Source organism: Cannabis sativa, chromosome 2 (genome assembly GCF_029168945.1).
Source record: "Cannabis sativa cultivar Pink pepper isolate KNU-18-1 chromosome 2, ASM2916894v1, whole genome shotgun sequence".
Classification (NCBI taxonomy): domain Eukaryota; kingdom Viridiplantae; phylum Streptophyta; class Magnoliopsida; order Rosales; family Cannabaceae; genus Cannabis; species Cannabis sativa.
The window spans coordinates 81030660-81047160 of record NC_083602.1 but is presented as its reverse complement, the minus strand read 5'-3'; the positions used below and the strand labels follow the sequence as shown (position 1 = coordinate 81047160).

The 16501-nt window shown below is 35.2% G+C and overlaps 1 protein-coding gene across 1 annotated transcript; it reads left to right on the top strand.

The window, feature by feature from the left end:
* Positions 1-1169: 1169 nt before the first annotated feature.
* LOC133035139 (uncharacterized) lies at positions 1170-3362 on the top strand. Its single transcript, XM_061110920.1, has 6 exons — positions 1170-1269; positions 1367-1543; positions 1664-2356; positions 2456-2647; positions 2735-3060; positions 3140-3362. The coding sequence occupies exons 1-6, from the start codon at positions 1204-1206 to the stop codon at positions 3276-3278; spliced, it is 1593 nt and encodes a 530-aa protein (XP_060966903.1). The 5' UTR covers positions 1170-1203; the 3' UTR covers positions 3279-3362.
* The last annotated feature ends 13139 nt before the right edge of the window (positions 3363-16501 follow it).

The following is a 16501-nucleotide window of genomic DNA, read 5'->3' as shown; positions in this document are numbered from 1 at the left end:
TGATATATGTTAGTGTATGTCGATAGGATATCATTGGTATGTCGATCGGATGTCGACCTTATTTGGAATAAAAGTGGAGGTCTATAATATCGATAGGATATCTACCTTATGTCGATATCTTATCGACAATTGTTATGTAGTTGATATATGTTTGATAATGTCGATAACATGTCGACAGGATGTCGACAGATTGTCGATATGTTGTCCATAATGTTATTTTTTACTGTTTCTGTGATAATGTCGACAACATGTCGACAGTATGTCGACTGTTTGTCGACCAAATTTTTTGTTTACTTACTGTTTGATAATGTCGACAGAATATCGACATGATGTCGATGTTATGTCGACTATTTTTTTAATTTTTGTGGCAGTTATATTGATTTGTTTTTTGTTTTTTCAGATGGCTCCCAGACTCATTATTCCAGCACCCGAGCATTTCACTGGCCGCGTCACATATAGGGGCACTGGAATTTTTGCAAAAATTAAAGCTCCTGGGCTTCGAGGAGTTCAACCTTAACAACACGGCGAAGGAAAGCCGTTTCGGGAGCTTCTGGAATGCCGTACCACTGACATTCTCCTCGGTGTTATTTCACCAGCTGATGCTCCACAAAATGAAAGTGGATGCTCAGGAGGAGTTGAGGATGAGGTTTTATGTTGGTCGGAAGGAGGTCCGATTCGGGGTGCTGGAGTTTGCACTCATTACGGGTTTGGACTTCTCCTCGGGGCCAACAGAAGAGGAGAAGGCTGCGCAGGTCGCGCGCTCGGGGTCAGACCGATTGATCAACAAATATTTCAACCGGTCTGATCGTGTGAAGACAGAAGCACTCCAACTTCAGTTCACAAACTGCCAGAACCCGGAAGACTTGTACAAGCTCGGCTTGTGCTTGTTTGTGGAGTCAGTGCTTCTGGGCCGCGAGGCCAACGCGCTGATCACGCCTCACATACTTAGATATGTGGAAGACCTCGAGTTCTTCTTCCGGATTCCTTGGGGGAAGCACTCATTCGCCAGACTCATGCACTCGCTTCAGAAAGACATGTTGAAACAGAAGGCCAACTACGAGAAGAAGCTGAGTTCGGATGTTCAGCACGAGTGCAAATACACAACATATGGCTTCGCACCTCGCAATTCAATATTGGGCGTACGAGGCCATTTTGGAGGTTGGCAAGAGGTATGGCACGAACCACGGGATTCGGTTCCCTAGGATGCTTAGCTGGACGAGCAAAGGCGATATTGGGAAGAAAGACGTCAGCGCATTATTTTCTAGACGGGTATGATTTTCACTTATGTTCTGAATAATTATTTAACATAAATGCTTGTAATAAATGCTAAATGGTTTTATTTTGATATTTTTTAAACCATAAACAGAATCTGGAAGTGGTGAAGGGGCTACTTCCACGGACAGAGGAGGAGGCATTTGTGAGGACAATTTCTTACGATGGTGTGGAGAACCTGGTTGATGATGTTGTGGATGACACAGAGGCTGAGGCAGGTAGTCAGGTACCAGAGACTCAGGTCCCAGACACTCAGGAAAGAGACACTCAGGTACCAATTTTTGGAACTTTTTTTTATGTCTTCATTTTTTATTATTTTTGTTTTGTGATATTTGTTACATTGTGGAATTATCGTATGCTTACCGTATTTTTTTGATATATATTTTTTCAGGCCACTGGTTCAGAACCTCAGCCCAGTGCACCATCTTCATCAGGCGTTCGGGGTGCCGAGTACACTGATTTAGTGGCTCGGTTGGATAGGATCGAGGCTGACACTCAGGGTCTGTATGCTGCTCATGTCGAGCTGAAGAAGGCATACGAGACCAGCCATGTAGAGCTGAAGGGTGGTCAGAACGTAATTATGGAGCAGCTCAGACACATATTGGCCATGTTGAATCGTCCGCCAACGACAGCTTCAGCACCGGAGGCCCCAGCAGATCCATCTACCCCACCACCAGCTGCTTCACCCCCAGTAGAAGAGGATGAGGTCTTCCCCGACGATTACGATCCTTATGAGGGAGCTCCAGCGACTCCGATCGAGGCACAACCTCTTATCCATGTACATGACACCGAGTCGCAGGGTGAGATTCTGTCCATAGAGGCACAACCTGCAGTGGTTAAGAGTCGGAAGAGGAAGAGAAAGCCTCCTGTATGGTTCGGTGACTATACGGAGATGAAGAGGAGACATAGGCCATCTTCGACTTTTGATCCCCTGGAGCCACCGGATGAGAAATTGTTAACCACTTTCCGAAAGTGGTGTGTTGGACTCATTCCGAACCACCGACTTCGGGATTTGAGAAGTGGTGATTACGGTCCAGGATTCTTTTGGATAATGCTCACACCAAAGGAATGGCTTACAGATGACGTAAGTAAAGTATTTTATAATATTACTTCACTTTTCAACTTTATGTACAATGCAATTAATATATTTTTTTGTGTAACTGACATTTCCGTTTATATGCAGCATATAGATGCAGCAATGCATATGCTGAGGAGGCGACGCACCGACTATCCACTGACATTTCCTCAGAAGGGTATCATTCTCTCCACATTCGTGACCGCCATGATCAGCAGTGCATGGACGAGCCACAAGGGTCCGAGGAAAAACTTTAAATGGGAGGATTATATCCTGGACTACTGCACAGGGGCTCATAAGGTATTGTTTTAGTAAGATTTTAAATGTCAATTGTTTGGGAAGATTATTATGGTTTGTTAATTGTTTCGTTGTTCTCTGTAATTACAGTCCCAAGTCTTTGAGAGATGGAGGGGTAACGAGTTTATTTACTTCGTTCTGAACCTTCCCACGGCAAGGCACTGGGTCACAGTTGAAGTCGACATAGAGCTGTGGAAAATTAATGTCTACGACTGTGATTCCAGCGTCTGTCATTGGACCGCCTTGGAACCCATCATGAAGGTTTGGGCAGAACTGCTGCCCTCGCTACTCCTTGCAACCGGGGAATTTCCACATAACAACCAGATCATGGCGTTAGCTAACTGTGACATCACGGTGCTTCCAAAAATGCACGCGACTCGAGCCACTCACGACTTAGTTCCGAAGTCAGCAACCAGGTACATAGCGATAAAAAAGTACTATAGTATTAAAATATGTTTTACGTTAGACTGACTTTACATTTTATTTTGCATTTAGTGGTGATTGTGGCGTGTATTGCATTGAGTATGTGGAGCATCTCATGATGCAGCGTGGATTGACCGATGTGACGCCAGACCGGATAGCCATGTTTCGTCAACGGTGGTGTGTCGATTTATTTTACCAAAATGTCGGCTGATTATATGTGTAATTATTGGGACATTGTATATTTTGTGTAATTAACATTACAGTTATGTATATATAGATTTTCTTTTCGTTCAAATTTTGATAATTATACGTGGTTTCAAATATAAAATATCAACATTATTCAACAAAAATAACTATTAAACCTAAAAATAATTAAAATATTTGAAAAATATTCAACCTCAACAAAAATAACTATGACAAAATATGCATCATTACAATATATCAAATTTCCCAACGAATACGTACAAGACGCCTCAGATGCGGGCTTTGCATGTTGCTCTGTTGTGGCCTGAACTGCCACAGCGGCTGCAGTTTCGTGGTACAGAACCTTTTTTATCACCAGACGGGAAACGGTTCTCCCGTCTTCTTCCAGCGTTGCTTTTTCTTGGACGACCTACAGGCTTCTTTTCCACAGGTACCCCAACTTTCATATTCTTGATGTGTTCTGGGAGAACCCAATCATCCTCGTCACCAGCGAGATTGATGGTATCATCGTAAATCTTCCTCCACGTTTCTTTTGAATAATAAGGTGAGCAAAGCGTGTACACACTTGTGTTCGTTTTCAATGCCGCGGCACATGCATGAAGGCAAGGGAGTTTCAATAACGTGAACACGCCGCAGGTGCATGTTCTTTCAACTAGATTCACATCACCACCTCTTTCACCGTTAGGTCCCCTACCAACGTTATACAAATTGGCTCCATTTCGTTGGACGCGCCTGTACCTTGCATTTTCATGAATTTTTGCCAAGTTTTTTTCGAAGAGCGTGGCCAAAGGGGTGGCACATTTGTCAGCATTTTCGAGGCGATCAGCGAACCACGATTGGAGTGTGAACCTGATAAATTCAACCAAAGTAGTTATTGGATATTTCTTGAACTCTTCTGTGACACTATTGAAGCTTTCAGCAGCGTTGCTCGTCATGATGTTGTATCTATCGCCCAAACAATAAGGGTGAGCCCACTTCTCAAACCCTATACTCTCCACATATGCAGCAATGGCCGGATTCATCTTTCTAAGCTTCTCGAACTCTCTATCGCATTCAGTCTTCGACCATGCGTAAGCAACATTATATATTTGGTTGTGAAAAGCATCAGTCTTGAATTTGGCGTTCACGTTCATAACAATGTGGTGATAGCATGCACAGTGGACTGCTTCGGGAAAAACGAGTTCAACAGCATGATCAATGCTTTCGATGCCTATCTGACACAAACACTAAGTTCTCAACCACGCCAATTGCTACCCTCAACTTCTGTAAGAAATACGTCCAGGAGTCGTTATTCTCACTGTCAACGATACCATAAGCAACCGGCAACAATTGGTTGTTCGCATCGTATGCCACAGCAACTAACATTATACCGCCGTACTTCGTCTTCAAGAAGGTGCCATCGATACTCAAAACAGGACGACAAAAAGAAAAGCCCCTTCTACATGCACCGAGTGATATAAAACAGTACTTGAACCGCTCATCCTCTAAGTACAAGTCAGTAATGGTACCTGGATTCTTCTGTTCCAGCATGTACAAGTACCCAGGAAGCTTCATGTATGAAAACTCAGGCGTACCCCTAGCATACGTAAGTCCCATCTCCCTGCACCTCCACGCCTTCACATAACTCATACTGATACCGTAGTTGTCAAACATGTCCCTCTGTATGTCTTTAGCCTTGTACTTAGTTCCGTCTTGGGTGTACTTCCCCTTAATAAGGTGGCCAACTACCCATGGTGCTGCTTGACGGTGATCTGAACGTCTCACATTCAAGTTACATGTGTGTTCATTGTGAAATACAGTGACCTCAAAGTTGTCAGAATGCATCTTCTTCCTCCCCCTCAATCTCCATTTACAATCTGGAGCCTTGCATGTAACGTACAACACATCAGGGGATGACTTCTTCACCATCCACTCGAAATTGTTATTAAGGGCAAACCTACCCACAACTTGTCTCAGTTCTTCCTTGTTTTCATAAAAATTACCAAGCTCTATCACCCCTGCTTCCTTACTTTGTAAACAAGTAGTTAGCTCATGATTTTCCATTATATCTTCCTTTGTCCACATGGGAGCTTTGAACTTGGTACAAACTTCGAAAGAGGAGAACGTTGAGAACGTTGCATGACGAGCATGTTCTTCAGTTCTGCCTGGTCGACTACTGCTAGTTCCAGGTGTAGTGCGATTTTCACTACGAGGTTGTCGTTCTCGCTGTGTACCTTGGTTACTCGGTACACACTCTAACCTCAACAATGGTCCCGCTACGGGTTCATCGACTGCTAAATCATGCTCATCGTCCATATTCAAATCTACAATAGGATCATTATTGTAGAAGGGTGTATCGAACTCTTCAAACTGATGAAATCCTGTCGCTTCTTGTTCTTGCCCTACATTGGTCGGAACATCAAAATTGGTCGGAACCTCTAAATTGGCCGGAACCTCCTCATTCACACCAATCCCAACATCTGTTTCAGGAACGCAAGACCCTACCACACTCCGAGGGAGAGGATTAGTAGGCGGCGTAGGCTCCGAATTCCCAACTTTTCTCACCTTGGTCACGAATAATGGCATAAACTCTGTATTTGACATTGTTGCCCTCATCTCTAAAAACGTTCTCAGTTGGCGTTCTCTCTTAATAACCTCTGGCGCAACCATTTTTCCCTTCATGTACAAGGAACAAATCTCCAACTTTAAATCATACGCTACCGGATCAACTTCCAACTCTTCATATAAAATTTGTCGCAGTTCTTGTAGGGTTGTCTCGGTTGTAACTGTCAACGTCAAGCTGCTATTTGCTTTGTAGATCCAATTATAATTCTCACATAACCAAACACCATCGTACGATACAACAAGGAACACTTTGTCTCCTGCAATTGCAAACCAAAAAAACAAGGTGAGTAAAGGAAAAAACACCCAAAAAAAAATAAAAATCGACATCCCATCGATATCAATAGACATAATGTCGAGAAGCACAACATCAGAAATTAGGGCACTGAATGTCGACATTGTGTCGACATATTATCGACATACAATCGACAATAACAACAACCATGCTCGTCATCGACATAATATCGATATACCATCGACATTCAATCGACAATTAAAAACGGTTGCACATTTAATGTTAATAAATTTTACCTACGTTCCCAACAACCCTTCCCAACTGAAACGTTGCATGTCAGACACGTGTCCTATCGACAACATATCGACATGAAGTCGACATGTCGTCGACAAATGTGTTAGCAGTGAAACTTAATTGGCATGTTGTCGACATGATGTCGACATAGTATCGACATTCAGTCGACAAATACGCCATTTCATGCGTTTTCCCTGTACAGTTACGCATTTAATGACCATTAAATTTTCATACATTCCCAACATTTTTACTGCTCTATAAAAGCAAAGGGAAATCTTATTCATAAGTGCTCTTGTATTCTACCTATCTCTTACTCTTAAAAATTTCTCTTATTCTCTTAAGTTTGAAATATGGCCCCAAGAAAGAACGGCAAATTCCCCATCCTAACTCCTGAAGAGCTGAAGCAGGAGCCTGATGTTGGCATAGTTACTCCTGCAATGCAGAAAGTTTTGGACGCCGCTCGAGCTTTCGAAAGAGAACGAAATGGTAACGAGTTCAGGTTCATGCAACTTGAAAGAGAATTTTGCAAAACTGGTGTATGGCCGGCTCCACCACCTGGGTTCCCCGAAGGATGCCGTCGTTGCAAACTGGGCATCTTCAACGGTAAACCGGTGAAGCCTGGAACATTATGCAAGTATTGCAAGGCTCACCCACAAGCCAAAGAATTTAAAAAAAAATAATTTCTTATGTTATGGTTTGTGGTGAGTTTTATTTAATGTTTGTTTTTTTTTTTATGAACTTTTATTTTCTGTTTTTTTTTTATGTTTTTTTATGTTATTTTTAATGAACTTTATTTTCTGTTAATGTTATGTTATGTTTATGTTTTATATCCACGGTATTTTTCCATTGCATCGATATTTTGTCGACATCATGTCGACAAAATATCGACAACTTCTTAAAAAAAGAATAATGCTTGTTGTCGACATTCTGTCGACAAAAATGTCGACAAAATGTCGACAAATAATTAAAACCATGTTGGTTGCATGATGTCGACAACATGTCGACATAATGTCGACATAACGTCGATAATGGTCGTCACTGACCTTTCCTTTGTAATCATCGACAAACCATCGACATATCATCGACATATCATCGATAACACTGGAAAACCCAGAAATCGACTGAAAACCAGATCTGCCAGATCTCAACAATTTCAGACCAAAAAACAGCAGTTCCAACAATAAACACACGTATAACAATTTTAAACTACATAAAGTCAAACAAAATGCTTAAAATACAACTTACCCATTATAATGGTGTAAGATTCTTGAGTGATGTTGTATTGTGCTTCGGTTTTCCACCAACACCCACCGAGAAAACAACCATTCAACAGCAAATAAAGAGAGTGGGACGGATAGAGGGAAATTTTTTCATAAATTTTTCAATTTTTTTCTAGAGAGAGAGAGTGGTGCACGAGAGAGAGGGAAGAGGGAAGAGAGAGAGAGAGAAATACCACTTTCAGATTTTAGCTTTTTTTTTTTTTTTAAAAAAAAAGGGTAAAATGGGAAGTTCATGTAATTAATGGACTAAATTTGTACAAATTAAGGAAGGGTATAAATTTTGATATGGCTTGTATTATTAGGGTCAAAAATTGAAATTTCCCTATTAATATAATGTCTTTTCATTTTTGATAACTCACATCCTAAATAATTACCTATAAATAAAAAAAATATCATCAAATTATTCATAAATATGATTAATATAGTGGCTTTTTATTTTTATAACTCACACCCTAAATAGTTCTATATATAGCTATATTTATATATCTATCTATATATTTATATTTATATAATTATGTACCATTCTAATGGTAGGATATTTGATGTAATCCTTTAATTTTCAAAGAGCTAATTTGTCTATTTTCTCATTTTTCTTTTTCAAATTTTTATTCATTTTCTAATTATTTTAATTAATTATCTGTTAATTCATATTTACATTAATTTTATGATAAACAAAGCTTTTGGCATACTTCAAAAAAAAAAAAAAACTATTCAATAAATTTATTTTATAATTACAAAATTTATTTTAAGAGACCTTTGGTTATACCTCTTCGTATTTGCATATAATATATATATATATATATATATATATATATATATATAAATAGATGAGTTGAAGACATAAAAAATACAAACAATTTGACACATATATGAGGATGGCAAGGGAAAAGAATTTTAAGAAGAGGATTAAAAAGATTGGAACTAATTGCCATGGATGATCATATATGCTAAAAAAAATAGCATTTTATATGAGGTTTCTTTCTAATTATTTATTTTCTCTATTTTTTTTATATTTATTCAATTTTTATTATTATTATTATTTTCATCATCATTTTATAATGTCAAGTATTCATACCTTTCACTTATCTATGTAAATATCTCAACAATATATTTATTTATTTTTTTTTGGTTATCATTTTTCACTCTATTTTTTATGTACATGTATAAATATTACATACTCTTGATGTTATATATAAAATAGAGACTAAATAAAGGTAAGGTGTAATATTCTAAATTTATTTCATTCTAAATTATCTCATTTCTCTTTTTTTCTAACTTCTATAGTTTTAAGTATCTAAGTTATTTTAGTTATCAATATTAATAGAAAAAAAAAAAATTGTTATTGATAACTACCTGACCTTTGAAATTATAAAGCTAGCATTTTATCGTTATTAGTGGAAAAAAAATGTAAGTGATAACTTTTATTATTAGTGAAAGAAAAATAATTAACCTTAATTATATATTATAGAGATCAATAGACTTTTTATTTATATTTTTTTTTGTTGGAGAATTTTTTTTAATTTAATTATATATAATGCATATTACTTTACTCTATGAATTTATATCTATATATAAAGAAATATTTTGTGGTTTATCATCTTCAAGTTCCTCACTTTTATTTTTGATTGTTTCTCTATATAAATAGCTCTATGATATTTTATATTTATAGCTAATTTTTTTTTTCTTTATATGTTATATGGTTTTATATTTTTTTGACAGAAAGATTCTAAAAGAAGTGGTGTTGTGGATTCACTCAATAAACACGACATCTTACAAAGATTTTATACTTAAAGAAAATTAGAAATGATTTTTAGAAAAAGTTTGTTTGAATTTGAACATAATAGAGTGAGTTCATTATGTAATCCATAATTTATATATCATCCTAACATTAACAATATTAATTAATTTATACTAATCATATAACAGATTTTTATATTTTTTGAATTATATCACCTAATTGATTTTGATTAAATAAAATTTTATTTAATTAGTTGTATTAATGAATAAATAGTAACAATTTTTATTTATTTATGGTAAGTTTTAAAATATGAATTTAAAAAAACTATATAAATGTTATTTTAAAGGGTTCTATTTTAAAAAGAAAAAAAAGATTGATCTCTTTAAATATGAGCCCAAAAGAGTGATTAGGTGACATTTCCTCTTTTTAGTCTTCTATTTTCTCTAATTTATTATTATTTTTTTTAATTTTTTCTATTTAAAATAATAAGAAAAAAATGTAACAACCCTAATAATAGTAATACCAACTTGTAATAAGTAACTTATAAATCTCATTTAAATATTAAGTAAAAATCATAGTATCTTTTCACTATATAACTCCCACATAAAATTAATCTATTATTAGGTGTACATTATATTTTATAATTGAGCTTAACTAAAGTAAGGTCACATTCTAAAATTTTTCTAATACTTTTTTCTTATTTTTTTTATTTTATACAAATTCTTTTAATAAAGGTAGCAGATTGTATTTATGAAAAATAAAGAAATAAAAAATAATAATAATTTTACAATTAAATATTTTTATACCAAAATAACTTACAATACCTATTTATTTTTATATAAACAAAAAATATTAATCCAAAATAATATTTATTTTGATTTGACACGAACAGATAGTTGAATTATTATTAAATACAATTTTAATTTTTTTAAATATATAATTTTGTAAAAAAAATTATTTACATTTTGTAGTCATGGTGATCATGAGTCATGTCCTTTCACTCTATAATTACACTTACAAATTTTCAATTCCAATATTTGTTAAAATTAATGCTCAAATTTAGAATATTTATATATTAATTGATGTGGCAATCTCTTAATCTTATGTTCAATTTTCTCTAATCTGCATTTTTTTTAATTTTTTGTATTTAACATTTATTAACAACAATAACAACTAATTAATAATAATAAGAAGAAATACTTCTAATAGATATTGTATTTATTAAATGATCAATGTGTCTTTTTACTTTTATAACTTACACTATATTTATATTTAATTATTACTATTATTAAGCCACATTTAGGTGTAGTTAAAGTGCATATATTCTAATGAAGAAAAAAATCATTCATTAGTAGTATATTAATATAGTGTCTTTTTATTTTTTATAACTCACATCCCTAAATAATTACCTATAAATAATAAATACTATTGAATCATTCATAAATATAATTAATATAGTGACTTTTAATTTTATAACTCACACCTAAATAGTTATCTACAAATAGCAATTACAATAGCTCATGTGTTTTAATTTAGGGTAAATACCATTTTGGACCCTCTGTTTTACAAAAGTTATCAATTGGACCCTGTGTTTTGTTAAATGACAAAATAGACCCTGTATTTTCTAAAATAGTACAAATAGGACCCTGAATTGATTTTTTGTCAAAATAAAGTTTAATTATAATCCGATCTAAAAGTGCAGTGACAAAACTGTTTACATTTTTTGTATCTGTTCGTATTAAGCATTGTCTTTAAGTTGGTTGTATTAAAAAAAAAAGTTGTCAAAAATTAAGCTCAGGGTCCTATTTTTACTATTTTAGAAAATACAGGGTTCATTTTGTCATTTAACAAAACACAGGGTCCAATCTGTAACTTTTGCAAAACACAGGGTCTAAAATGGTATTTACCCTTTAATTTATATATATTTTTTTTAAAAAAATATCATATTTTTTATGTTCATCCTTCTCTATATACATTATAGATTAATGTTACTTTTAAAGAAAAAAATAATAATAAAATGGGCTTTAAGACTTTTTATATTTTGATATTTTACTTGATATTAATGTGTTGTCTCATTTACTCGAAGGTGGTAGTTAAAGATCTTTCAAAGACAATTGTGGAAACAAAATAGTGAGTTTATAGATTAATATATATTTGTAAATACATATTATGGATTAGATGTTTTAATTTTAAATAAGATTACTTTTATGTATGTTATGTATGCACACACATAATATTTGTATAATTTTTTGGTCTTACAATACATTTTTTCTCATTAAATATTCAAATAATTTATTGATGTATAGAAAATGTTATCCCACTCTCAATAGTGTAGATAATACAAAATATTAATGATCATACCTAAAAATGGAGGCAAACAACAAGTACATGAAAAATATTATTTTTAGTTCATTTATTTAAAGTATAATTTGTGTTAATAAATGCTAATGGTTCTATACTTGTAATAAAATAAATTACTTGATATTGTTTTATTGATTATGTGATCATGATACTCATTTTTAACATTAAAAAAATCAATTAAACAATAATAATTTATCTCCAAAAGGATTGTTAAAAACAAAAAATACTCTCCAAAGTGAAAAAAAAAATGATAATATAAAGAGGTGAGATAATACTTTATTTTTTAAATATCTTATTTTTGATAATTTATGATAATTTCAATTTTTAACTTCACATAAATAATATAAGTAAATAATTGATTTGTCTTAAAATAATAATAATAATTTAATTAAGTAAAAAGTGAAGTTACATGATAATTCAACTTATCATATTTATTTAAAAATAAATGCAACAATAATATAATAATAATTTCCCTACAAAAAAAAAAATAATTAAAGAGGTGGCGGTATATTCTTCTTTTGCTAATCTCTCTATTTTTGTAGTAATTTTAATATTAATTACAAATTATGAATAATGCTAATTAATTAATCTATTTAAAAACTAATTGTTAAAATAACCATTACTCATAAACATTAAAGCCAAGATCTAGTATTTATTTAGAGCATCAAATACAATAAAATACATACCTCCCATACCATCCATGTGAGCCATTATCCTTCAATGTCTTCTATGAGAATATCACCACCAATCCTTGAGCAAAAACTAGAGAGAGCACTTGTGGAGCTAACCCATTTTGCCTTTACCATACAAACTCTAATAACCTCTTACCACACATAACACACATATATATACACATGTTATTACCCTTATAACCCTAAGGGGTTATTAACTAATAGGGCTTTTGAGGTCTTTTATGGTATACTATAATTTAATGGGCCAACTATAGTATTAAGGGTGCTCTCATGTGCCTCTAACATATAATTAAGTTGCTAACCATCCCATTATGGTTATGAGTAACATTAGGCACATAGTTAATGATTGTGTATTATGGAATTAAACCTATGATTGTATTAGTTCATTATAATAATTCTAACATTCTCCCACTTGGACAATACAATCGCGCCACCATAATAATGTCTATCGCACATAAGGTAACCAATTAAGACGTACATAATATCATATCGACAGGATACATGTATTATGTATGAATTGACCTTGAAGACATTTATCCATTAACAATCATTAACAATCAAACTAAACATGCATGAGGTACGACAAAATTGAGATTATGCGCATTCATCTCGTTTTGTACCAGTCACTTCCTTGAACAACAACATATATGTATAAGCATACATATGTAACAACAATAAGAAGTGACTTCAGTATCATAATGCATGTTCTAAAACACAAGCCATAAGCAATCCGTACAAAATACTAGCATGTTCAATACATAAATAACAAACTCCCACTGAGCTTAACAAGCTAGGCTTCCAACAATCCCATTCGAGCAACATGCTCCAAAAATACACATATGGGTAAGCCTTTCGTTAGTGGGTCTGCTAACATGCTAGTGCTAGGCGTGTATTCAATGGAAATAAGAGACTCAGTAACTTTCTGTTTAACAAAATAGTACTTTATGTCAATATGCTTTGAGCGAGAAGTACTTCTAGTGTTCTTAGAGAAAGCCACTGCTGCAGAATTATCACAATATAATTTCAGCGGCCTCGTGATAAAGGCTACAACATCTAGTGCTGAAATGAAATTCTGCAACCATATTGCCTGACAAGCAGCCTCATAACACGCCATATACTATGCCTCTATCGCGGATAAAGCTGTGAGTGTCTGCTTGACACTTTTCCACGATACACCTCCTCCAGCCATCATATGAATGTAGCCTGAAGTGGACCTTTTTATCGTCCACGCATCCCGCATGATCAGCGTCACTGAACTCAACTATATCCAGAGTGTCAGCTCGCTAATAGGTCAACATATTATCCTTGGTACCCTGAAGATACCGCATGACCTTCTTAGCCGCTTTCCAATGGCTAAGTCCGGGATCACTCAAGTACCTACCCAACACGCTAACAACAACATCAATATCAGGGCGTGTGCATACTTGAACATACATAAGGCTACCTAACAGTGACGCATAAGGAACAACTTTTATTTCATCTCTCTCTTTATCATTTTTGGACATTGGGCCTTTGAGAACTTGTCACCCTTCACTATCGGTGCCTTCCCAGAAGAACATGAATGCATGTTGAATCTTTTCAAGATCCGATCAATGTAAGTTTTCTGAGACAAACGAAGAATACCATTGGCCCTATCTTGAAGAATTTGAATCCCAAGCACATAAGAAGCATTGCCAAGGTCTTTCATGTCAAAATGGTCAAACAAGAGTTGTTTTGTCTCAGCCAACAGATCAGAATTATTAGATGCAAGCAGGATGTCATCAATATGTAGTACCAAGATAATGGAACTGCTCCCACTGACCTTCGTGTATGTACATTGATCCACCACATTCTCCCACTGAAAATCATATCAAACTTGAGATACCATTGTCTTGATGCTTGTTTAAGCCCATATATCTACTTCTTGAGTTTGCAAACCATGTGTTCATCGCCAGACTTCTCAAAACCTACAGGTTGAGTCATGTACATCCTCAGATAGGTCACCATTCAAGAAGGCAGTCATTACATCCATTTGTTTGAGTTCTAAATCAAAATAGGCAATTATAGCCATAATGATTCGCAACGAATCTTTGGTGGAAACAGGCGAAAAAGTTTCTTTGAAATCAATGTCCTCTCTCTGACTATAGCCTTTAGCCACAAGTCGAGCCTTGCACCTCTCTACTTGCCCATTTGAGTCACGTTTGATCTTATACACCCATTTGCACCCGATGGGTCTACAACCTTTGGGTAGTTCAACCAACTCCCAAACTTTATTTTGTGACATAGAACTCAATTCTTCTTTCATTGCATCCACCCACAATGCAGATTTAGGACTATTCACTGCTTCTTGGTAAATGACTGGCTCAGAATCATCTCCCACATTAAACTCATGTTCCTGCATATAGACAAGATAGTCATCAGGAATAGCAAGCCTACAGGCTCTTTGTGATCTTCTCACCACAACCTCATCGTCCCCCCAAATCAAGATTTTCATCTTGTACTGGATCTTAAGGTTCACCATGAGCTTCTATTGGAACTTGTTCAATCACAGGGTCATTAGTAGGATTAGAAGCGGAAGCGGAAGCAACAGGTACAGGGACATAGACACGCTCTTCCCTGAATACAATTTCCTGACCCTTGATTTGAACCAAATTCATCCTCAAAATAGACAGCTCGGTTTGATTCCATCACCCTGGTGGTGTGAGAGGGACAATAGAACTTAGAACCTCTTGAACCAATAGTGTAGCCTACAAAACTCCCACTGATTGTATTCGGATCCAGCTTCTTAGATTTAGGGTTATAAGGCCTTACCTCAGCTTTGCATCCCCAAACGTGAAAAATAACGCAAAATCGATTTCTTGCCAGACCACAACTCGTATGGCGTCTTTGGAACCGACTTGCTAGGCACTTGATTCAAGATATAAGCAGCAGTCCTTAATGCCTCACCCCATAAAAACTCTGGTAAGCTAGAATGAATTAACATACAACGTACCATATCAAGAAGTGTGTGATTTCTTCTTTCAGCAATTTCATTCTACTGGGGTGTACCTGGCATTATATATCTTGCATCAATGCCACGTTCGTGCAAGTATCTGGCAAACGGCCTGGGGTTCCTTCTAGTTTCATCATAACGCCCATAATACTCTTCACCTCTATCAGAATTGACAACTTTAATCTTCTTTCCCTTTTGAAGCTCAACATTCGTCTTGAAAATCTTAAGGCATTTAAAGATTCAGACTTCTCACGAATGAGCTCAATATGACCATATCGGGAAAAATCATCAATGAAGGTAATGAAGTATTTATAGCCGCCCATAGCAGGTGGGACAAAGGACCCACAAAAGTCAGTGTGAATAAGCTCCAATACATCTGTGCACTTATTTGACTTACTCTTTCTAACCTTATCAGTTAACTTTCCCTTTTATACAATCAACACAGGCAGTGAATTCAGAGAAATCGAGATCTTGAAGTACACCATCTTTCACCAATCTCTCCATTCTATCTCCAAAAACATGGCCTAAACGTTTATGCCAAAGCATGGATGATTTCAATTCTAATCTTGCACGTTTGGAACCAACAACAACATTAAGAGAAGAAGAAGAAAGGCAAGAAGGAGAAGCAGCAGAAACAGCATCATATAAATCAAGCTTATATATAAAGTTCCACATGAACTTCCATTACCAACCCTCATAGAGTCACGATACAAAATTAGATTTCCGATTCCAAAAGAAAACTATAACCTAGTCTATCCAAAATAGATACAGAAATCAAGTTCCTCCTAATAGAGGGCAAGTAAGCAACAACTTGCAATTCCAAGAAAATATCCTGTATTTAACTGTAGTCTAACAGTCCCAAAAAACTCTATCCTGACTTTAGTATCGTCTTCCATATATACGTACCCTTCCGAACTATTCGGCCTTCTTCGATTTGTTACTGCCTTTCTTCTCTAAGTGGACTTTTGGTCACTGGAGTTGTTGGAAGTGGACTCTCTCTTCTGAGAATTTCTTGGGTTCGTTACCATGGACATGCTTCTTGCTTTTCTCTTATCAAG